Below are 23,637 nucleotides of genomic sequence, written 5' to 3'. Positions count from 1 at the left end.
TTCACGGTGGTGCGCGACTTTCCGTACATCCTGTATGTCTTGATGAACCAAAGCGGTATACTTGGATAGTTTATATATGGTGTGATCATTATTGTTTGTAATCGAGTCATTTATGAAAATTAATCCGTATGTCTATCGGCAATTCGTACTAGCGATCTGACATTGAACTTTGGCAACCGAAACTGAGAAAATAGGTAAATGTAGCGGCAAAAGAGGATCAAAAGAAATTCTGGAAGGTGTTAGACACAGAATGGAAGAACACCTTCAACGTTGATTCGCTATTTGCCCACTTTTGGCATTGCAGTTGACAACCATTTGACAGCTGTCAGTACGAATCTATCAAAGACATATCGACAAATTAATTTGCAAGGCTGATTACAAACAATATTGATCACACGAAAGTTCGATAACATTCTTAGAATGCCAACAAAATAAGAATTTTTGGAAAAAAATTTTAATGAAATTTTAGAGCGTCCAAGGAGAATTAGAGAAAATCTTAAACCAATCTAAAAAAAAAACACTCAAAAGACAATCTTAAAAAAATTACTTTTTCAAAATCATGAAAATACAATTAGACCTCTAGACAGAACATAAAGAATCTAAAGAAAATCTGTAGGGAATCTAGACAAAGAAAATCTATATAATTTGAGGGAAAACAAAAAATAAGGCACAGTAAATTTAGAGACAATCTAAAAAACTTAAGAATTTAGAAACAATCTAAAGGAAGTCCAGACAAATGCCTATAGAGAATTTAGAACACACAATCTAAAAAAAATGCAAGAGAACAGATAAAGTCTTCCACAGAACATCTACATTAAAGAATGTAAGAAAAATTGGAAGAAAATCTGTGGAATTTAAGCAGAAGCTATCAAATTTAAAAAAAGAATAATTTAGAGAATCTAAAGACACAAATGTTTAATTTTTGCATGTTTTAAAATATGGTTCGATAAATCAAATCGGTACAACTACATAGGTAGATTGGGTAAACAATCTACCTACATAGTTTTGGACCAAACTACATAGTTTTATTACATACCTGTCTTATTTGATAACATTTTTATAGGTAGATTGTTTACACAATAAATTAATTGAAATTAATCTGCCAACTAATCTGACGATTGTTGACATATGATTAGCTGACATGTCACTTTAACACGATATTAACCCCGTGTTAGAATAAAAAAAACTTCGTACACAAATAACTGTTTTTTTACATTAAATTAACATTTTTCTTGAAATCTAATTTAAAAGACCAAGTACGACTAAACGGTTTTATGAGACGTGCATTATTCTATTTTATCTTCAAAAATCACAAGAAAATATTAAACCACGAATACATAACTAAGTACGAGAGAATAAAGCTCTGTTTATTACATCAAATTCCGCACATTTTAAGATCCGGCTCGATCAAATTAGTAGAATTGTATATTTTTGGGCCACCTGTTCCACTACATTCACTAAACATTGTTTACATAAAATTTCGCGTGTTTAAAGATCCGGCTTAATGCACCAAATTGATACATACAACCGTACAGGGTCGACCCATAAATAGTGTGGACAAATTCCGTTTAAATTGTCCAGATTTAGTTTGAATTCTATTATTTTCATTGCGTTCTCTCTAGATCCTTTTTAGATTCTCTCTTCATTATTTCAGGATTTTCTTTAAATAGTACTTTCGATTCTCTTTAGATATTTGGATTTCAGAAGATTCATTTCATTAATGATACTCGTACTCCAAAGCATTTTCACCGAAAGCAATTAAGCGATGTCAACCTGAGATAAGCTTTAAAACGTATATTAAAATATCGTGACATTTTTTAAATTGGGGTTAAAGAACAATATAACACTTTTTATGTAGGAGCAACTAATTAAGAGTGGTATTATTTATATGGAGCCTTAATAGAAATTCCTCTAACAGTAATGTTTGTTTAGATAAAAGAGAAACCGCAATTTGAAAAAAGTGAAGATCATGGAATTTTCATGACGTTATGTTGGGAAAGTATATAATCAAAGCAAACGAGTGTTGTTAATGAAAAATGACTGTGACCGAAAAGGTGATAGAAAAGTCTGAAAGTTGAGCTTTCTGTTTTGATTGTATAAAAAAAATTATCTTCATACTCATATAAATCTTCTTTAATAGTAGTAGTAGATACCGTTTAAAATCAGATAAATATGATGATAATGCATTGTTATATTCATATTTATTACAAAAAAATCCGGACACGGTATTAAGAGGGAGTTTACTGCCAATAACTTGGTTAATATATGAAACATAATTCATTCATTAGATTTGTGTACGCTGTTAACGAAATTAATCTTTGCAATCAACAAACTTGAGTGCCGGACGAATTTTATAGTTCGTTATTATCGACGAAGCGTGTGAACACGACATAAGCTGATGATGTCAAAGTTTAATTCATATAACATAAATAACGGGTATTGTGAAAAAACAGATGGTTTTCGGTAAAATTGAGTAGGAAAATCAATCCCAAAACTGTTATGTGCAATCAAATAAAAGTTTAAACTTTCCGTTGTCTAATTCAGCTGCCACTTTCCAGTAGCCTGGTAATTTTCGAATACGTTATTCAATAAATTCTTCAAGTAGCCTTCCTGCAAATCACAACAGATGTTTATAACCGATGGAATTCTTAATAAACTTGCTTTGTAACTTGTAACATATGTTACATTTCGCATTTTAAGCTTTTTAAATTTGAGTATCAATGTTGTTTACAAAATATGGACTTTATGAATCTAATGAAAACTCGTAAAGCTGTTTTGTTATTACTGACAATTAATCACTCCATTCAATAAATATGAGAATTGCCTATAAAATAAACCTGAAACTGATAATAGTTATTGTTGTTGTGGAACAAGGTATTTGTAAATAGTTTCTTTATAGTTATGGAACACCCTTTTACGGATTTGGTTGTAAAGTTCTTAATTTTTTATTAGATGGAAAAACAGTGGCTAGAAGTTTTGCATAAAGTAATAGAATTATATTTCACACATTCTTCATCGTCGTGGTAATAAACCTAAAGAATTTACAAATCAATTTGTTAAGAGTGCAAAACAATTTATTTTACCTATATCCCATGAGGAATGCGACTACAGTCTTTAAGAAAAATAAATTTCCATTTATAAGCAAATAAACTGTTTTTAGGTGTTCGTTGTTACCGACTTTGTTATTAAATGCATACAATTTTCTGCGGTATAAATATGTAATACTGTTACATAAAAAATTCGATTTGCATGGAAATCAGCATTAAAATCAATCAAAATGATTATTGAGTTTTGCATGTCATTCAAGCAATTTAAATAAAAAATCGAGGATTAGAGGAAAAGAGGAAGATATAGGATAGGATGCTTACCTACCTATAGAATAAGTACGGAAAAGTTTTTCTTTTTATAAAGGGCAAAATAGTTGTTTATTGAAATAGAAGCAGAAGTGATTCAATTTATCACTAACCGTGGCAATGACAATGGAAGTCGATTAAATTACAAAACTTAAAATTTCTTTTTTGGCCTCATGAATTGTAAACGTCAAATTAACATTCAATTGACAGCTTCGGAAACACTAGATTTACAAGCGCCCTGGACGTTTACACACGCCGTGCTGTAAAAATTGCCCAAATCGTCTGCTCTTCACATGCGTTTATAAATTAAAATCACTTTACCATAATGAAGATTGATCACCAAAGTGGAATCTACCTAAATTATTATCTCAATTAAGACAATATTTCTATTTTTAAAGTAATATTAAAACGTTTTTTATACAGCACCATCTTGTGTACTTTTTGTGCACCAACTACAAAATTGACAGAATTGACAGATGATGAAATTTACAAATGTCAGATGTGACAGTTCCCATAAATTTTGAAAAATCCAATTATTTAAATTAAAATTTTTCGGCCAAAAAGTTTAATACAACTCTTGTGCGTTAACCATTTTACAGCGCTCAATCATTAAAGCACTCCGGCTACGCCGTCGTGCTTCAAACTGATTTCGCGCTGTAAAATGTAAGTTACCACACGCGACTGTAAATAACTATTTCATAGGTTTTGAAAGTTTTTTTTATAAATAGTATCAAAAAATTACACTATTTAATCACTAGATATTTTTTTATAATAACTTGATTGTAAGATATAAATTGCACATGCGGCAACTAAAAACATAAAAATAGTTTGTAATTTCCACCGAGGCGAGACGAGCATTTCTCGCTTTTAATTTTTTTATTTAATTGATGCAGAAAAACTGCCCAGAAGTTTAACGAAACGAAACAAAATACTAGGAGTCCGTATTATTTTATTTCGCCAAGACAAAATACAAATTAATAACAATAATACAGAGGGGTTTAATAAACAAAGATAAAGATTTTCGGTTGGTTCTGAAAATAAAATTTTCTAAAAATAACCTTTTGTACCAAAAGTCTGTAATTTAGTACAATTGTTAAACGTATCATAAGTCAAATCCGTCAAATTTCGTTAGTTTAACGTTCAAATTTCCAAAGTTGTGGAATTTTATGACAAAGGAAAGATTTTTCGTTACTTCTGATAATAAAAATTAAAAACAAAATCTTTTTGTCCTAAAATTCTGTATTTTTTTTACAGTAAGAAAAGTTTTGAAAGTAATATCTTCTTAAACTTACGTTGTTTTAGTCTTAACAACTATATCAAAGTTATGGAATCTATTCAACAAAGATATACATTTTCTGTTGGTCCTGAAAACTGAACTTTCTAAAAAATGAACGTTTTCTCCTAATTTTAATCTATGAATAGTAATTTATTTTCAAAATTTCGTTGTTTTAGTCTTACAATTACCAAAGTTATGAAATTTAATAAACAAAAATAACAATTTTTGTTTGGTTCAAAATTTCAAAATATGACTTTCATGTCCTAAAATTTTGTAATTTAGCACAGTTGATTAACGTATCGAAACTAGTATTTCCTCCAAATTTCGTTGTTTTAGTCTTAAAATTACTAAAGATATGAATGTAATAACAAATATATGTATGTATGTTTAAATTTTTAGTTCCACCAGAAAATAAAAATTTTGAGTATTTATAATTGTTAATCGTATCGAAAGGAGTATTTTCTCAAAACTTTGTTGCTTTGGATTTAAAATAATCAAAGTTATGGAATTACATAATCAAATATAAAAAAATTGGTTTGTGTCGAAAGTAAAAATTACAAAAAAAACGTTTTTGGCCTCATAAATTGTAAACGTGAAATTAATATTCAAATGACATCTTCGGAAACATTATTATATTTTAAAAAAATATATATTATAAAGATATAAAATTTTGGTTTCTGAAAAAGAAAATTTTTAAAAATAATAATTTTGTGTCATTTAGAACACTAGATCTCCAGCAAATTTAAATTTTAATATTAAAATTAGGTTTGCTTTCAATGGTTTATTAAGTGAGCCATTAATCAATGATTTTGTTTAAGAAACAATTAAATAAATATGTTATATTTAGGTCTTAAATAGCTAAAATTTCCAAATTACAGACATGAACATTCCTATTTAGTGAATTTCTTCACTGTCTTGATATGAATCGAGTATTTCAACAAAAAGAACTCTCATAATGAGGACAAAAATTTCATAAATGTCGTTGGTTTAATTACAAGTAAAAATGCAACTGCAAGAATTAAAATTATATCAATTAAAGAGAAGAAATAAAACGGCTTTTAACGCCTTCGTAGCACCGTTAAGCACCATTTTCTTGTAAAAAAAGTTAAGCGCCAGAAACTAAAAAAGTCCAATTACGGTTTTATTCAATAAAATTTAATACGTCCAAATTACAGAAATCTGGAAAACGAGCCGGCTTCCGCGACGAATTGACCACTTGCGGTCACTTCTTTCAGAAACCTCTCGCGTTAATGTAGCTCCCACCTGCGCATTATCCCAGTGATTTATAAACCTGCCCGACTATTTTCACAATTACGTATTTACCAGCGTAGCTTCCGTTGTTGGATCAAGCGTCCCATTCTTCAGGCCAACAACAAGTTTAATTATCCTTCTTCATTCCTTTTCCATTATTCATTCCCTTTTGTCCCTGACCACGACTACTTTTTCCTCCATTACTCACTACTGACCATTCGAAGGAATCGCAGCATGACTTCTAAAATCAAAGCAACTACCATCGCATTACAACCTCCGTTTGCCATCTGCTGTCTCCATACTGTACGAAGTCACTCACCCTGCGTCCTTCCGAGATCTTCCACACATTAATTGCAAGCTCCGACGACTCATTTATGACTTTATGTCCTTTTTTTTGTAAATCGATCGATCAATTATCCGCCAGGAACGAGAGAAATGGTACCGTTTAATGACCATCGAGTTCTTTTCTCACAATGTCGGCTGTTGAGCGAACGCCGGCTATAAATCCGAGTAATTCCGATATAATTTGATATAAAGGAGCGCTGACAGTTTAATGGGGTTGACAGAAGGTAGAAGCTGAAATGGGCTTGGATTTGAGTGAGTTGCTGGTAAAGTGGCATTGAAGCGTAAGAAATTATTCTGGTGTTAGAATTTTTTCTCGAGAATCCTTCAGCAGGAGTGCATTTCAAGGATAATCATATGCTTGCTGAGTACCTACAAGCACTCAAAGCCGTGAAGAACTGAATAATTGTTTGCCAACTGCATGCTTCTACGAGCAGCGTGCTTCGCATGTAAATGCTTCAGAAATGGTTTGATACGACAGATACGAGGGCGTCTGTTGGTTTGATTGTGCAACTTTTATCAGCCAGATCTAGCATATTGTCTCTTTCGGTACCACCAACAATACAATGATGTCATAATGACTTTTAAAGAGCCTTTTTTCATTAACTGCGTAATGCACTTGCACCGTTTTCTCCACTTTTCAATTTCGCAAATGTTGCGAGAATTTCCGTCAAAACCAACACCCATCGCTTTTATTCGTCCGTCCCATTAATTACCGCTCATGCAAACTAGATCATCGTCGATGGGCACTTTCCTATTTGGGCATTGTTCGCATCCGAGACCCATCAAGAATGATTTTTACTTTTGCGTGTGACACGTTCACAGGAAAACTCGAAACACTTTCGTTTGCATTGAATGCATTTCGAACAATGGTAGTTCGACGTAACATGGGTAAAATGGTAGTGGCTTCACGTTTGTTTGGCGCACGTTCCGGCATATGGCAAATATAGCGATGTTTGCGCGAAAAAAACGCTCTACGTCAATATTTCAGGCAGATTTAACGGTTTACCATAAGAAGATTTACGACGAATGGTTGGTCGATGGATGGATGGAGCGATCGTGGTTAATAGCGCCAGATGCTGGAATAGGAAAAGAATGAAGAAAAAGGAATGGAAGAATAGGCTTTGTTAGAGTTTGATAGGAAATATGGGTTTTAATAACAGGAGCTGGACAGAATGTTAGTATTCAGTTAAACCGGAACAAAAGACTCAAAGGTTTTCGTTAACTCGCCTGTGGACTTCTAGAAATTAGATTTACATACAGGGTTTCTATAAAAGATTAAAATATAGCCGCAATTTGCCACTTACCTCAAATAGTGAACAGAGACAAATTTTGAGGTTAAACATTATAATTAGATTTTACGAACAAAGTAAGTTTTAAGAGCATCAATGTCTGAGTTTAAATTGACAAAATCGGACACAGTTTTTACAAAACTATGCAACTACCACTTTTTTTTTCTTGGATTAGTAGAGTTTACGTTCACTAAAAGGCGGCACATTTTCATTCAATGCGCCGTTAGGCCGGTATATTCAGTAAAAGAGAGATCAAACTATTTTCCATAAAGTAATGATTAATTAATTATAACTCCGCTCCGAAAATGTTATAAATAATTAAACCTGTGTGATATAACATCAAATGGTTTTCATTACTTTTCATTATATTAACTAGACCCGAGAAATTAAATCTTGGCAATCAGTGTCTTATTCATTCGAAACTTCTATTCATAAATTCTAAAGACGTTTGAAAGTATTTTCCTAAGTTTGGATGGTATTAAGGTTATAAGTAAAACGGAAGCAAATGTTCTGTTGTTAATCTTTTTATTTACTGTCATTAGCAAGCATACATTAAATTGTTCGGAAGCCACTAATTATTTCCCTACGCTCTCAAATGTTATTTTCCTGATCTAAAATTCATGCAATGTAAGTTCAGGCAGCTGTCGACATTTTTGTCTGGAAATAAAATTGTATATAAATCTCATTGTCAGTGAAGGCCTTTGTGTAAGCCTAAATTACTTACATTTACGGAATAGTTAGTTAACGTCAGTAAGTAAGTCTAAGGGAGTAATCGATCTTTTGGCCAGAGGTGCGTAGAATGTTTTATGAAAAAACACTAAAAAAAATCCAATCTTTGATTGAATTTTTGACACTTTTGATAGATAGGTTTAATCTAATAGTAAACAAGCGCTTTTTATCATTATTTTGCTGTCAATTTTTCGATTCGTGAGTTAAAAATTACAATACAATATTACAATACGCTGAGATCTTGGAAACTGGCAAATCTATGAAAACTGGTGAAACTAAAAACCTGATCTGTCTTTATAACGTGAGATTTCAAGAATTTGAAAAATCGTTAAATTAAAAATAAAAAAATTCTTCGAAATTCGAAATGATAAGACTTATACAGGCTGTTTTCGAAATGTATGTACAAAAAGAGTGGAGTAATTCTTTGTCACAAATTGAGCCTATTAAGAAAAAAGTTTTAGTAAAAATCTTTTTGTTTTCGAGATAAAATTACATTAAAAAATACATTTGATTGTGCGCCACTGATTTAAAAGTGCACCAAAAATTGAGTTGCTGGTTGCTTAGGAAACAAGTCATTCTAGGTGCGTTTTGAGCCAGTAGTGTAGAAAAAATGGATTGGGGTTAATTTTTGTCAGTATTTGATTTAAAATTTAATTTTTATATTTTATATACCCTGTAGAATCTGGAAATACGAAAATCTCACTCAAAGTTATGATAATTCAAGAGAATAAAAACGTATCGGAATCAAAATCTTAGGTTTTTAGGATTTAAGTATATGGGAATGAAGATCTAAAAATGTGAAGGGCTAGTTAGAATTTCAAATGGAAATTTCCGAAAAATTAAGAAATCGCTCACTTTGCTATGTACAAATTTCGATTCAGAAGAGAAAATCAACAAAATAGATAAAACCTAAGTAAAAAAAAATAAATAAATACTATATTTGAAACTTTAAAATCTTCAAAATCCAATCCAAAATTCAAAATTTAAAAACCTCAAATAGGATGACAAAATCTGTAAATCTAATAAGAATCAAAAATGTACGTGTTATGAATTAAAGAATTTGAAAATCACAAAAACAATAATAAAATATTAAAATTAAAAAATTCTAAATTCAAAAGATTGACATCTACTGAATCCGAAACTCTAAATTAAAAAGTTCAAAACCCTGAAAATTAATTAATTTACGTACGTTATAAGAATTTAAGAATTTCTAAGAATGTTAACTTTAAATTGTGTACTCAGTCTAAAAAGTGAGATCTTCAATCTCCGGATCTAGAAATGTAAGGTATTGATTCTAAAATTTAATAATCCAAAGTATGGAATTTTTTGAAAAATTATTAAAATAAGAAAATCTACTGGAAATGTAAAATAGTAGTAAAATAGGACTTCATTTTAACGCCAAAAATCGTGCTGAAATGAGCCATTTTTACAGTGTCACAATAAAAGTCACTAAAAATCGTTTAATAATAAAGTTCAAGTTAAGGTATGATTTTTAAACAAGGATGGCGTCATTCTAATATCCGCGGCCAATTTGAAGTTTTAAAAGTCTTGGACCAATTTTTTTCAAAACTTGAGCTGTATAAAATAGACTTTCAAAGTAGACATAATGATAATAATTATAGTAGGCTTAACAATTACACTAACATTTTGTAAATCTGTCATGTAAATTTGAAAAAATCCCCACATAAAGTTGACAGACGGAACAGTCCAAGTTTTTACCTACCAATTTTAAATTAAGTTGATATAATCCAACAATAAATTGTATGCTTACCTAAAATCCTGCAGTATCTATACTTGCTGATGCACATCTTTAAGTGCTTTTCGACACTAATATTTAAAGAAGGCAAATTCTCGAAAGCCATTATTCGTGCTTGAGGACACAAATATATGGAAAAATTTCAGTAATTGAAAAAATCAGGTTAACCAATTCAATTTCCACGTAGGTTTGCTTTCTCTCTAAACAGAGTGAAAAATATAGTTACGATGACACATACATAATAAATCATCGGAAAAAAATTAGAATGAAAATAGAGAAATGAGCGGTGCTAAGATGAAATTTATTAGACGCTAATGGTCAAAAATTTCCAGTGAACATTAACGAAAATATGACACGACAGCTGGATTTGGACAGTGGTTTACGATTTGTTAAGTACACTTTGTACCATTTTGACCACCTTTGACGCAAGAACCATTTCGTTACGTTCCAGCTCACACTAATAACGTAACAATAAGTTATAAATTTGCTAACAAGCGTTGACCATCTTCTTCCTCTTGTTGCGTAACTTCTCACCATAACAATGTTTTTGGACGATTTCTTTGATTGGGATGGTACCGTTAAAAAACCCCATTGTCAAATTAGTTCCGTGTTCGACCTTGGGCGGTCGAAAAAAAGTCTCACCTTCTAACGGGTCATTGGGACATGTCACTATTCCCTGTTTCTTAATTAACCGCTACCAAAGAACGGACCATCGAGAACCTGTTAGTGTTAGTGCATTTAAAAAAATCGTAAAAAATATGAATTTATGTTGTGACGTTTTCAGATAAAATGGTCGTGAGGTCGGATCCCTTATGGCGGTAGCAGGTTTGTTCATGTTGATGCTACCATGGCTGGCGAACGCGATAGGGGGGAGCAAGGATGTTGGGCTGCAAGTCATCAGGCAGAACAAGGGCGACGTCTTCAGTCCGGAAGGTAAAAGAAATAAATGTTCATTCTGCAACACTAGATATGTATTATAAATAGATCTACTGTGCCATTTTCCAGAAAATCGAATACAAACTTTTCATAAGAATGCATGTCGAAATGTGTAGACATTCTTAATATTTGGACTTATCTTTTTTAACGTTTAAATAAAGTTGGGTATTACTGGTAAAATTGTGCCTACTCCCAAATTCGTCTTTAATTTTAAAGTTACAATTTTGAAAATTGGAATACGCTCACAGTTGACGAAGCTCTAGAAGCTGACAAAAAAAAATTTGTTTTTTATCATGGTCTGTTTGGCGTCGCGACGCCTAAGAAGTATAATTTTTAGCGATTTTTGAGTTTTTGCGGAAATATTCGCGAATTCAAATTTTTTTCGACATAACTGTAACACAAATATTTGAGTTTTTGTAACTCAAATACAAATTGTGTTTAAAATTTGCGAAAAAAACGCTGCTTTATCAAGTTAGTTTTCAAAATTATGACGGCGCAGTGGCAAACTACGTTTACACCAAAATTTCACAAGTCACTTCATTCACTCTTATAAAGGTTAATTTTGATTAACACGGGCATGTTGCACTTTATGGACAGCAGAAATCGTTAATTAACATCGACAAAGCGACAATTTCACCAAGTAAGACTTTTGTTACAATCTAAAGCGAGCCAAAGGATAGATGTCATTTGTGACACAAGATGCTGACAGATGGGTGTAAACGTAGTTCCCAATTTTGACGTAATAAAATTGGAAACTAACTTGATAAGACTGCATTTTTTTCTCAAATTTTGAAGACAATTTGCATTGAATCAAAAATGACAACTGAGATATTTTTAACACATTTATATTGAAAAAAAAATAAATTAGAGGTTGAGATCACAAAACCTCACAATTAACTAAAAATTACATTTTTAAGGCGTCGCGACGCCAAAACTATTAGTGATAAAAAACAAATCTTTGCGTCAGCTTCTAGAGCTTTGTCAAATATTTTACTATTGTCTATAACTATTGTCAACAAAATTTTATCTTTAAAATTAAAGATGATTTTAGGGGTGGACACAAGTGTTGCCGGACCCTGTAGAAATTATTGTAGTTACAAAATTAATGTTTATGTGGCCCTTTGAATAAAATGTGGTATTAATGGTAACGCAAAGCAAAAAATTTTAGCACCTTTGAGGAAAATTATGTCGCAATGGTAAAACTCAGCTCATTGAATTCAATTATTAAAATGTAGAATGTTAACATACCGAAACATTTACGTGCATTATTAAAAACAAATCTCTTTTGTTGATAAAAGCTTTGTTTTAAACGTCAAATATTATTGTCTATCTAGATTGTTAAGGTAAATGTTACATTTTTATACTTAAGGGAATAAAGCACTTTATACTTATGCTTATGGCTCCACCGTAACGATAGAAATTTTTCTGCTGCACTATAATTCAGCATGAATATAATTTTTTATAGTAAAATAAAGTATTTTTTCTTAATTTACGCAATCGTTTGGACAAAAATAGTATATTATGCCATTCAAACCAAAAATCGCTTTGTGTGCTTCGCCTGTTATTATTTAATGTCTGCCTCACTGTGTTCGGCTAGACACACGAACAGGCGCAGCACACAAAGCTTCATTTTTGCTTTTAACGATATAATGAACTATTATGGGCTTGAATATGGTGCTTATAGAAACGTTAGCACTTTTACTTTTTATATGTACAATTACAAGTTATTTTATACCTAGGATTTAGTTTAGACTGTTATAATTATTTCCTCTATAAGAAAATATTACCAAAATTACTTTTACGCTACTGCATTTTTTTTAAATTTATATACAGTATGTCCCCGGATTGAGTTCACAAGAGGGAAAAAAAGTTTATTTTCCATTTTGCAAAAAAATGACAAAGGAATAACATTTTTTGCTTATTTCAAAACAGATAAATCTGCAATTAAAATTTCAAAATTAGTAGTTTGTACTCTTAAAATTAATTTTTTCATTATTTTTTTATTAAATTTTGTAATCGTATTTAAATAATAGCAGGCTGTGGATTCACAATATCAAATAGTGCGTTAAAGATTAAAGAAAAATTTACCTAATAATGCGTAAGTATTAAAAAATTGGAAAAAAAATGTAATTGCATCCTTAACAATAATTGAGAAAATTCGAAAGAGTCTTAAAGAATTACGAGTTAGAATTGAACTATGAGCTAAAACAGGTAATGAGTCAATCAAATAGTGGAAATTGGTTTGAGTTACGGAACAAATTTCATTCCTTTAACATTTTTTGCAAAATTAAAAATAAAAAAGTTCTTCGTCATTTTTTGTTTTTTTAGATTTTAAGGACACAGCTTGATAATATTAAAGTTTTAATTAAAGATTTATTTATTTTAAATTAAGCAAAAAATATTATTCCTTTGTCATTTTTTTGTAAAATGAAAAATAACGTTTTTTTTCCTCTTGTGAACTCAATCCGGGGACATACTGTAGGTGATTTTAAAATAGAGGCAAAAAAAAATCCATTACAGCTTTTTGTAAATAAAGGAAGTTGGCAGGTTTCATTTTATATTGCTGTCTCAGTTTTAAGAAAAAAAATTAAAGAAATTTATTTCAATTTTCATGCTGCGGCAATGATTACTAAGGTTGCTAAGGTTACTTTGCATAGGTATTGCTCATCCAAACTAAATGTGAATAAACAAACGGATGCGCACCAACAAATTTCACAATACGCAGCCTCGCAAATCAGCTGTTCGCCGCGTTAAGTAGTGGCAGTGGCGTCGTGTTATGAGGAGCATATCAGTATAATTTTTCATTTACAGGTTTTCAAACTTTTACTGACGGCACCTTTAAATTATAAATTAAAAAACGCGCAATCAAAACTACTCATCTTAAGAGTTTTTTTCTTGTTGTCTGCGAAAGCCTGCAACTGCAACTTTATTATGACTTCAAATTTCCTATTCTCGACGCCTATGGTAGCGACTATCCTTTTCTATGCGCGTGTTTATTCACATTTAGTTTGGACGGTCTGTAACATTAATTAACGAACAAAATGCTCTACGTTGTTGTTAAGGTTATTTTGTGCATATCAGTGACGTCGAGTAAGGTCCGGTTTTTGGGATTTTTTACCTTTACCTTAAATTTAATAAAAATCACCGAAAACATCTTCAATGCATTTCCGTGAAGCCGTGATTTTGTTTCCGCTACTATTTCCAAATACAAGCTGATTTCAAAAATTTCAAAATCAGCTTGTATTTTGAAATCTGGCGATATACAAGTGTCCCAGAACTCGCGCTCCAGAGAGCAAGGGAGGGTGCCGACAGCAATACAGATGCTAATTTTCCAAACAAAAATTGATTAAGTTTAATAGTTTTCGAGAAAGTATAAAAAATTAACAACCAAACCCGGAAGCTTATTCTAGAGGTGGAGTAAAAGGCCATCCCGATTTCCTAGGCAACGAGAGTGTACGTTCATCAATGGGTGATAGTATGTGTCCATAGTAACCGATTTTCAAATTCTGTTCAACTTCGGGATTGGCTACTGTTTTTTCGTCTTAAATCAATTATTTTTTGAGCTAAAAAATTTTTGTTTCGAAATTTTGGTGGAATTGATGCCTTCATAAAACCCTTTTTCTCTGAGGCGCGAGTTCAGGGACAGCCTGTATGTATACAAATATCTTTTTAATTATGACATACTACTGAAGGTTTGTATAGATTTTTTACGTCTTGCCCAAGATACATTCATCTGTGTTAACTTTTTGGTTAAAAAAAAATAAATAAATAAACAAGCGGTGATGCCACAAACTGTGTAATTTGCACCTATATTTTGTAGTGAATTCTTGAGTTCAATGAGAAATTTCAGAACATTTTTTCTAAAAAATGACGTTATTTTTCAAAAATATGATGGGAGCTATTGACTGTAGCGAAAAGTTATGAAGATTGTTGGAAAATATTTAATAGACTATACAAATAGTTTACAAGAAAAACTGAAGAAAATAACTACGCAGTAGAACCTACAAAAAAACATTTTTTATGAATATTTTTAAATAGAGCAAAAGAGAAGCTGATATTGGGAAACAGAAGAACAAAATAGCTTCCTGTGTAGGCTTCACCTGTATAAAACCATGTCGACTGGTTTTATTATTCCGACGGTGTATTGTAGTAAAACATGCATAAATTTTTTCACGTCTTTACCAATGTCAATGTCAATATATATAAACGTTTTCACTTGTATGTGTGTGGTGTTATTTCCCGCTCATCTTCTTATTTAAATTCTTCATTTTCTAACCTCTTAATTGTATTGTGTCTTTAATAACTGATTTCCATAGCAATTTTATTCCAAGGTCAGTATAAATTGAACTACTTGCATAACTAAAACATGAAATCCGCAATTATTATGAAGATACAGAGCTTTGACCCTCGATACAGATCCGGTCGTACCCAAAGTGGAATTCTAACAAATTTTCTCTTTGAGATAGTAAATACTCTGTAATCTCATCCCTGAAGACTTAGTACTGCTTTTGTTCTTAAAGTCTCCAAGTTTTTTTCAAGTGCTGAAATAGGTCCCTGCAACCAGTTTTAGAAACTATTATTTTCTATACTTTTGAATTCAATTTCGATTTTTTTTAAAGTATCTAAAGACAAGATGGTATATAATCTTCATTCTTTTTAATTACTTTTTATTCTGCTACCAAAAATCGTGCTGAAATGAGCCTTTCAAGCACGATTTTTGGTAGTCTCTAAAAATCAATCAATTAAAGTCTCTAAAAATTGTTTAACAATGAAGCTTAGTCTATCGTGACTTGGAGATGGATTAATGTCATTCAAATGCCCTAATATGGAAAAAATGGAAGCTCGAAATTAATCTTAAGACAAATCTCTGATTTGGCATCTGATTTGGCATCCCTGCGTAAACTTAAAAAAATTCTTTGGCGAAAATTGAATATAGCGATTTTTGAGGTGCTAACACTTTATCAAAGTTAGATGTTTCAATCTCACATTAATTAATAATTATTGATAAAAAAATTTGTTCCAAAAGAGATTTAGATAGGAATTTACCCAGTTTTGGCAAATTTGCACAAGACGCTTAGCTTATACGCCTGTCACAATTTCATCAAGGTAAAACGTTTTGCTGCCAACTGTAACCATTAAAAATTGCTAAGAGATGCTGCCAACTTTGATTTTTAAAGAATGAAGTGATAGTAATTAGCTGTAATATATATTTCCTATTTGTGAAAGCGCAAAGTTTTCCAAACACTTCGTTCCTACAACTTAAAATGTATCACCTTCTAAACCCGGAAAACTTTTCTCTTGCCATCAGTTCTAAGTGTTTCATAGAACTTAATACATACACTACATACACCCTTTCAAATACTTACTGAATTTGTGTCAAAATCAATGTGTTCTATCTCACGGCTAGATGTAATAAAACAATCTCCTTTGCTTTGTATAGCCTAGCACTTATGATATGACAGCTCTGTTAAATATTAATTAGAAAGAGCTAACATAAATTTAATTTAAAATGCTTTTAATGTTTTTGTAATCGGAGAGCGTGTAGTAAAATTTTCACTCACAACAAAGCGTTTAATGTTAACAAACTACAATTAGTTTGGAGCTTAGTTTAAGCAGAAAATAAAAAAAATGTTTGCGAATTAAAAGGACAGCTCTGTGGTAGAAACACCATGAATGCCACTCCATGTTTGACGTTTGTAGCTACATTATGTACGAAATGTCATTCCAAGTATCATTTTTTCATTGTTTTATCAGTGTTATCAAATTATGAAACAAAGTTATGGCCGGCCTCATATTTTTAAAATGTGTGTTCAGTACAATGAGTTCTGTAATAACAGATCTCTCTCATTGTCATGTCAGAATATGCGTAAACAAAGAAACTCTCGAGTTCCCGGTGTGCAACTTTTCAAGAAAATCTGCACGTACAAAGTCAAGAACTCGTTTATAAAACTATTGTTGAACTTGTTCTTTACAAATCCGAATAAAAATCTGTATTTCATGTAGGCGTAAGCACTCCACTATAATTTCGATATGCTAAAATATCAGTGAAAAAATCAAAAACACTTTAGCAACGTCTTCCACCTTATCAAACTCGCACTTTACTTCTTAACTTTATGCCGCAAACCAGATTTGAAAACACGGTAGCAAAACAGATACAATTTTGCTATAAAATTTACGCTTATTGCGCCGATAAACCGCAATTCCATCCTCATCACTTGTAATGTCTTCTTCGACAAAAATCCTATAAGCAAAACGTTTGTTAATTTTCAGGTCAGAAATCCTGCAGGCCTGAAACTTGCGTGGGTCTGAGTAGCGGCACGGCTTCCGCCCCCACCGCTGCCGCCCCATGCACCTGTCAGTGCCACCCTCACCTCCCCGCCTTCAGAGAAGACCTTCGCATCTGCGTTGACGACATCCACGGTGAGTCTTTGAAATTAAAATAAACGCGACATGCATTATGCGCTCCGCTGTAACAAAACGCAATTAAGATTCATTTAATTCAGTTATTTCTTTGGAGGAAATTCATTTATACAGAACGAATGGAGAAGAATGCAGAGAACTAACGAGAGAAATAATTGTTTAATGGTTGTAGTTTATGACCGTAGAGACAGTCCTGGTGGAATTTGAATGGAGGTTGGTTCTTGAAATTGTTGTGCGGAAATCGCCGCGTAAAATTGATGACATGGTCAGTACTCGGTATGGATATTAAATTGATTATGGTCGTAAGTCATATGGGTTGATGATAATGTGGTGTTGACGTAATGGTGACACCAATGGCCTAGATTATTACACAAGGATAGTTCCAGATGGCATAAAGTAACGTTTCCTTGCATGGATTCGTATTCCAAAAGCGGTGTTAAATACTGTATGTAACTAGTGTAATTTAAACTGACGACGATATGAAAAAGTTCATTGCCAGGATTCTTTTTTCAAATTTCTTTTTTTCTTAATTATGTAAGGAAAAAGGTCATTTAAAAGAAAAATGTTTCAAAGTAATTATTTATGACATAAGTGGGTTATTTTAGATATTACCTAGGCGTTTTAGGAACCCACTTGTGCCATACAAGGTTTTATCCAATATTTTGTATGTAATAAATAACCAACAATAGACCTCTAAAAAAGGTTAAGATGAGTTATGACAATCAAGCAAGTTCTAGGTTAGAGCCTACTTTTAGTCTTCGCCAATGTTTTAAGTACGCAACATAAAGTTTACAATCGCATATCAGATGATTGCACTAGAAATGTTTATGAACGTGGTGCAAATAGGTATAGTTCGTACAGTGAGAGTTTGATTGACAGAAATGTTACTAAATCTAGGCAAAAAAAAATGTACCAAACGCGCGAAATTTAAAATAACAAAATAACCCCAGTTACTGACAACCCTGTCAACCCATTTCGCGTAGGAATTTAGTGTTTTCAGAGTATTTTATAGCATAATTTGCTGCCAACCTAGATGTCAACTGTCGAAATCTCCCAATCTCTCACCGGATTTACTATACAAGTCTGTAAAAACAGTCCGTCAAAGTATGTATCAGTTTCCGGACGGACTATCGAAATAATTTTTTTATATACGTCGACCGAGAATTTATTCTTTAACATTTTACCTAATTACAAAATTGTAGAGCTAAAGAAACAAACATTTGAAATTTTTATTTTTGGCAATACAAAAATTGTGAAGTTAACGACAATTAGTTATTATTTTTCCGATTTATTAATTATGTATTTTCATTTCCACAATTGCAAATTTAGCCGTACCCGAGATAAACTAAGATCCCGTTTACAGAAGTTAAAAATTTTAACGAATAAATGTTCATGGCTATGTTAAAGTGACATGTGACTCATTTTCCGCCAATCACATGTCAGCAATCATCAGTTTCGATAAGAAATTAATTTATTGTGTATAGTGGCTCTTAATTAGTAGATTCAGGAGCTTAAAGCTAACAAAAATACAGTGAAACTTTTCCAAACGGACACCTTCTCTTAAGCGGACAGTTTAGAATTCCCCGGCATAATTCCATTAGCTTTGGTGTATTTTCAACTTCTCATAACCGGACATTCTATGTATTAAGCGAATGCAGACAACATTTATCCCGAAAAAGTCTCCATTAAGCGGACAGTCAGAATCAAAACAACGCTTATTTCGGGGGGTTACTTAGCCCCATTCATAAAAGACGAATAATTTTCTAGGAAACTCCCAATTCGCATAATAATAATATTGTTTCCTGTTTTAAATGATTTTAAAGGGGTGTAAACGGTGTTCCATCTCAAAATTCAGTAAGAAAAAAAATACGAGGAAAAAAATAAGACGAAAATAACAGATTTTTAAAAAAATTTAATTACATTTCTGTTTTTTTTAATGTTTTATTGTTATGTTTATTGTTTATGTTTAATGTTTAATGTTTAATGATTTACACTAAAAGAATTTATGTACTTGTATTCCTTTAATCTTTTATTGTTAATAAATTATTAGTTTGAAGAAATTTCGCTTCATTATTTATTAAGTACAGATTTTTATTATAAAAACGTTTTTGAAAATTTGTATCCTCTCTATTAAGCGGACACTTCCCTTAAGCGGACAAAATCTTGACTCTCACTGGTGTCCGCTTAAGGGAAGTTCTACTCTATTCGTAAAATACGTGATTTTATACTTTGATATATACAGGGTGTTGCATTAAAAATATTTATAATCTTGCTTAAAGAATTCAACATTTTAGAGTCTACGTCTTTGTTTTTATTCTATTTTATTTACATTTATGACTTATAAAATAAAGCTACTAATTGGTTTTTGTTCACAATTAACTTATTACTCCATTACTTAATTTTTAACATTCCAACTGATCAATAAATTTTGGAAAAATTTAAGAAAAAATAAAATGCAAACATTTGTTGCCCCTTAGTTTGAATACTGTTTTATTCACAGTCATGGTTAAAATTTATAACGGCACCATTTTCCAAGATTCTAAAATCCATCAGATAAAAGAATTATATCCAAATTATGGTTAAAACTTATAATAGCTCTATTTTAAAAGTTTCGAAAATATATTAAATCAAAAAATTTCAAAAAGTTTTGAAAAAAGTGAAAGGCAAACCTCAATAGCGGCTCAATTTGTGTCTCGATTCTTCTTTAAGAATTGACGAAAACTTATAGACTGATTTTACAATTTTCTAACATTTATTAGATCAAACAATTTTGAAAATTTTTGAATAAATTAAAATACGTATTTCAGATACGCCTCGGTTTGTACACTATTTTATTCAAAATCATGGCTCACTTTCTAACTTTTTAAAATTGATCAAATCAAAAAATTACATTGTAATTTAAATACGCCTACTATTTTTTTTTCAAAATTATGGCTAAAACTTACAATGGTGCATTTTCCAACTTTCGAAATTCCAGCAGATTAAAGAATTTGGAATACGAAAGAAGAATTACGAAAAAAAGTAAAATTAGCTACATCTCGGTTTGTATACTATTTCATTCGCAATAATGACTAAAATTTATAAGGGCTTATTTTCTTCCAATGCGCGTTTTTGCATCTCAAAATTTGGAATGTTGTTTTTAGGATTAGAGTATTGTGATTTTCCAGATTTTAAACCAAAGTTTAGATTGTTTTTTGATTTTTTACTTTTTTTGCATACTTATCGCTCCTTTTTTTTACATTCTAAGATTTGTACAATTTTTGTTAATTTTCTTACATTCCGTTTGAAATTTAAGACACTGTTCTAAAAAATTACGTAGAATCAGTTGCTTCAAAAAACCACAAGTACCGCAATCTCTTAACTGCATTTAAAAGATTATACTGAACATAATTCGAAATTATCTCAATTTTTTAATTTGCATCAATATTTCGGAATTTGGGACACACCGAATTTCGTACATTTACTTTAACTAAATGAAAATAAAACAAACATTTTGGGTTAGCATGTTGATTACTGCTCTTTAATAATTCCGAAATTTTTTGGCAATTGGTGGGTGAAAGTCCAAACAGTCTGACAATCCGAAACTGTATATTAAGTGCTAAAATAATACAAAAAAGTGTAAATCTCGATAATAAAGTGGGTCTCGTTCAAGATCCGTGGGTCTAAAAACTTGATAATTACAAGGAAGTAAATAAAGAAGAAGAGCTCGAGGAACGTCATAAATAGATAGATTGAAATCTAATATAAATTTCTACTGAAAGTATTGGAAAAGACAATTTTTCATCTAATACGCCTTTCCCAAGATTTCTAGTTATTTTATTTTCTCTAAATAAACGAAAATAAAACCTTTCAACGTCTCTCCATAACGTACACTTCTACGAATGTACCATCGACATTCTTCTAATCCTTCCACCATCCAAAAATGGCAACTCTCAGCGACATTTTTACCATCAAAGTCCCATCACGCACGTCATTATCTCCAACAAAAACTCTCATTTCAACCGAGATAAAGCCCTCCGCACGGTAGTACCAACCAACATCCTGTTATGCGAAAATAATATGACGATTGAAGATTACCATTGCTTCAGGAAAAATTAGTTTCAATTATGTGCGCTCACGATCGGCATTATATTCAAATGTTCCTGCTGAGAATATGTGTTTTATGTGGAGATTGTTACAGTGCATCCAACTGTTATCGGTTAAAATTGCACGTTGATAGACTTGAGGTACTGATAGAGAGATAGAGACGAATCCATGTTGATTTAACGACAGCGTGGGCGCGTTTTTATGCCCGTAAGTTGATTTTGGGATCTATATTTCAGGGTTATGTGGAAGCGAGCGGATGAAACGCAACATCTTCGACCATTTAACGGATCAAAGTACCTACTATGAAAACGTCAGTATTTTTATTGGACGGGTTGTCGCAGTACCAACGGTTGTATTGAACCACGACTAATCACATAGAACAGATGGGTAACTCGCATATTTACGATTCTCATACAAATCCGATCGTTTACTTGCGGCTGCAAACAGAAAACCGTGTAATTGCTTCCGAATAGACGTGCGCTCGTTAGACACATGCCGCCATTTTTCAGATTCGAGCCTTTTTTGAACGGTTTCGTCGCCGAGGTTGCCTTTTTTCGAATTAATTGCCATTGAGAGGAGAGTCTGATGGGTCCATTATAAGCACCGACTTTGTATAACTAATCTGAGGATAATAGCAGTTGATTTTCACGGTGGGATTCTTGTAATTGTAATCTGAACGTGTCAAACCAATCAAATTATGTAGTGGCATAATTGCTGGAAAAAACGAAATATTAAAGGAATGTTGTCTTGAAAACGTGGTGTTATTGATGGCGTGCCGCAGGGCTTCTCTTTAGGATCTTTGCAGTTATTGGATTGTATCAAAGACTTGATTTGCGGTATGCCACTAATATAGTCATGCTAACGACTGCATTTCACTTTGGTTTTTATAAACAACTTGATCTGCCAGCTGAAAGTATTGAAAAAATACAATCATTACGAGCTTAATGTCTGATAATGACCACTTTCTTTCAACTTGGAGTTGTTAGGCACACATTTAAATTAAAATTTATTTCGACTTGTGCATTCTTGAAATTCAGTTGCAGATTTTACAGGTTTGAGACACGATCTCGATAAAGGACACGATATCTTAATTAAGAAAAAATTAGGTGTACCTGTGTATAAATAAGTGAAATGGATTCCCATTGTATAATTTAGTGGCACTGGAAAAAAGCAAAAATTATTACTTTTATGCACGTTATTTCCATCTAAAGTGTTTTAGTTATTGCTGTTGAAATATTCTTTTCAGGGTATTTCAATGAATTGTGTTGTGCATAATGCGTTGTGTGCCCTCTCGACAAAAAAGTGATTACGCTCTTAGAGGAATTTTCATTCGCAAGTGTTTCTTTCGACCTTCTGATTGTAAATACGTATTAAATGTTTTTAAATGAACCGTAAGACTCATGTTACTTTTTTCATTGCGTACATTATTGCTAATTTAATATGCAATGGGTTTTAAAAATGTGTATGCAATAAAATCTTGAAATATTTTATTTTCTTGTTAGATGATTATTCATATTCTTCAGGTTTCGCATTTTATTCGAATTTGATGCTTCAGTTTATTTGGATTTTTTGTATTTTTTGCCAACTTTGTTGGTTCGTTCTTTTGATTCTTTAGACCATTAGATAATCATGTTTCAACTTATTATTTTGATTTGTTTGGAACCTTTGGAATTTTTTGACATTTTTTTTAACCTTTTTGATTGCTTAGGTTCTTTGGAATTTCTTTTTATACATATTTTTGAGTGTAAAGTTTCAGAGTTTCAGTGTAAATTACTCTAGATGTTTGAAGTTAAAGTTAAAAAAAGTTAAAAGTATCAAAAAGTTTAAAAAATATATTCTACAAAAAATGTAAATTTTTGATATTGCAATATTGAGACCTAGTTTACCGAATCTAAAATAAATTCTTCAGAATCATCAAGAGAATTCTGGCGCATCTTTAACAATTTTGAAAATTTAAAAAGTTCACAAACGATTAAAAAAACTGAAAACTGTCTAGTGCTTTGCATACACCTGCATTTTAAAAGGAGTACCAGTGATTCTGGAGTATCAAAGAACAAATCTTAAAAAATGCCAAAAAATTCTAGGATTTTCTAATAATTCTAAAGGATTTTAAAAAACCAAAGGATCTTCAAATTCTCTAATTTTGGAGGATAATATTGCACGATCCCAGAGAAAATCCCATAATGTTTTAGACAT

General features: G+C 31.6%; 1 protein-coding gene across 1 annotated transcript in view; it reads left to right on the top strand.

The window, feature by feature from the left end:
• sha (shavenoid) overlaps window positions 1–23,637 on the top strand; it is an 82,674-nt gene that overhangs the window by 15,835 nt on the left and 43,202 nt on the right. The window contains exons 2-3 of the mRNA XM_088032923.1: window positions 10,784–10,932; window positions 17,206–17,355. Of these exons, the coding sequence (XP_087889049.1) occupies window positions 10,812–10,932; window positions 17,206–17,355 (271 nt within the window). The 5' untranslated portion in view covers window positions 10,784–10,811. The remainder of the gene's footprint in view (window positions 1–10,783; window positions 10,933–17,205; window positions 17,356–23,637) is intronic.

The sequence above is a fragment of the Gnatocerus cornutus genome, chromosome 1 (assembly GCF_029298725.1).
Source record: "Gnatocerus cornutus isolate USDA-ARS CGAHR chromosome 1, icGnaCorn1.1, whole genome shotgun sequence".
Lineage (NCBI taxonomy): Eukaryota > Metazoa > Arthropoda > Insecta > Coleoptera > Tenebrionidae > Gnatocerus > Gnatocerus cornutus.
The sequence above is the reverse complement of the archived record's forward strand: the minus strand, read 5'-3'. Positions and strand labels throughout refer to the sequence as shown.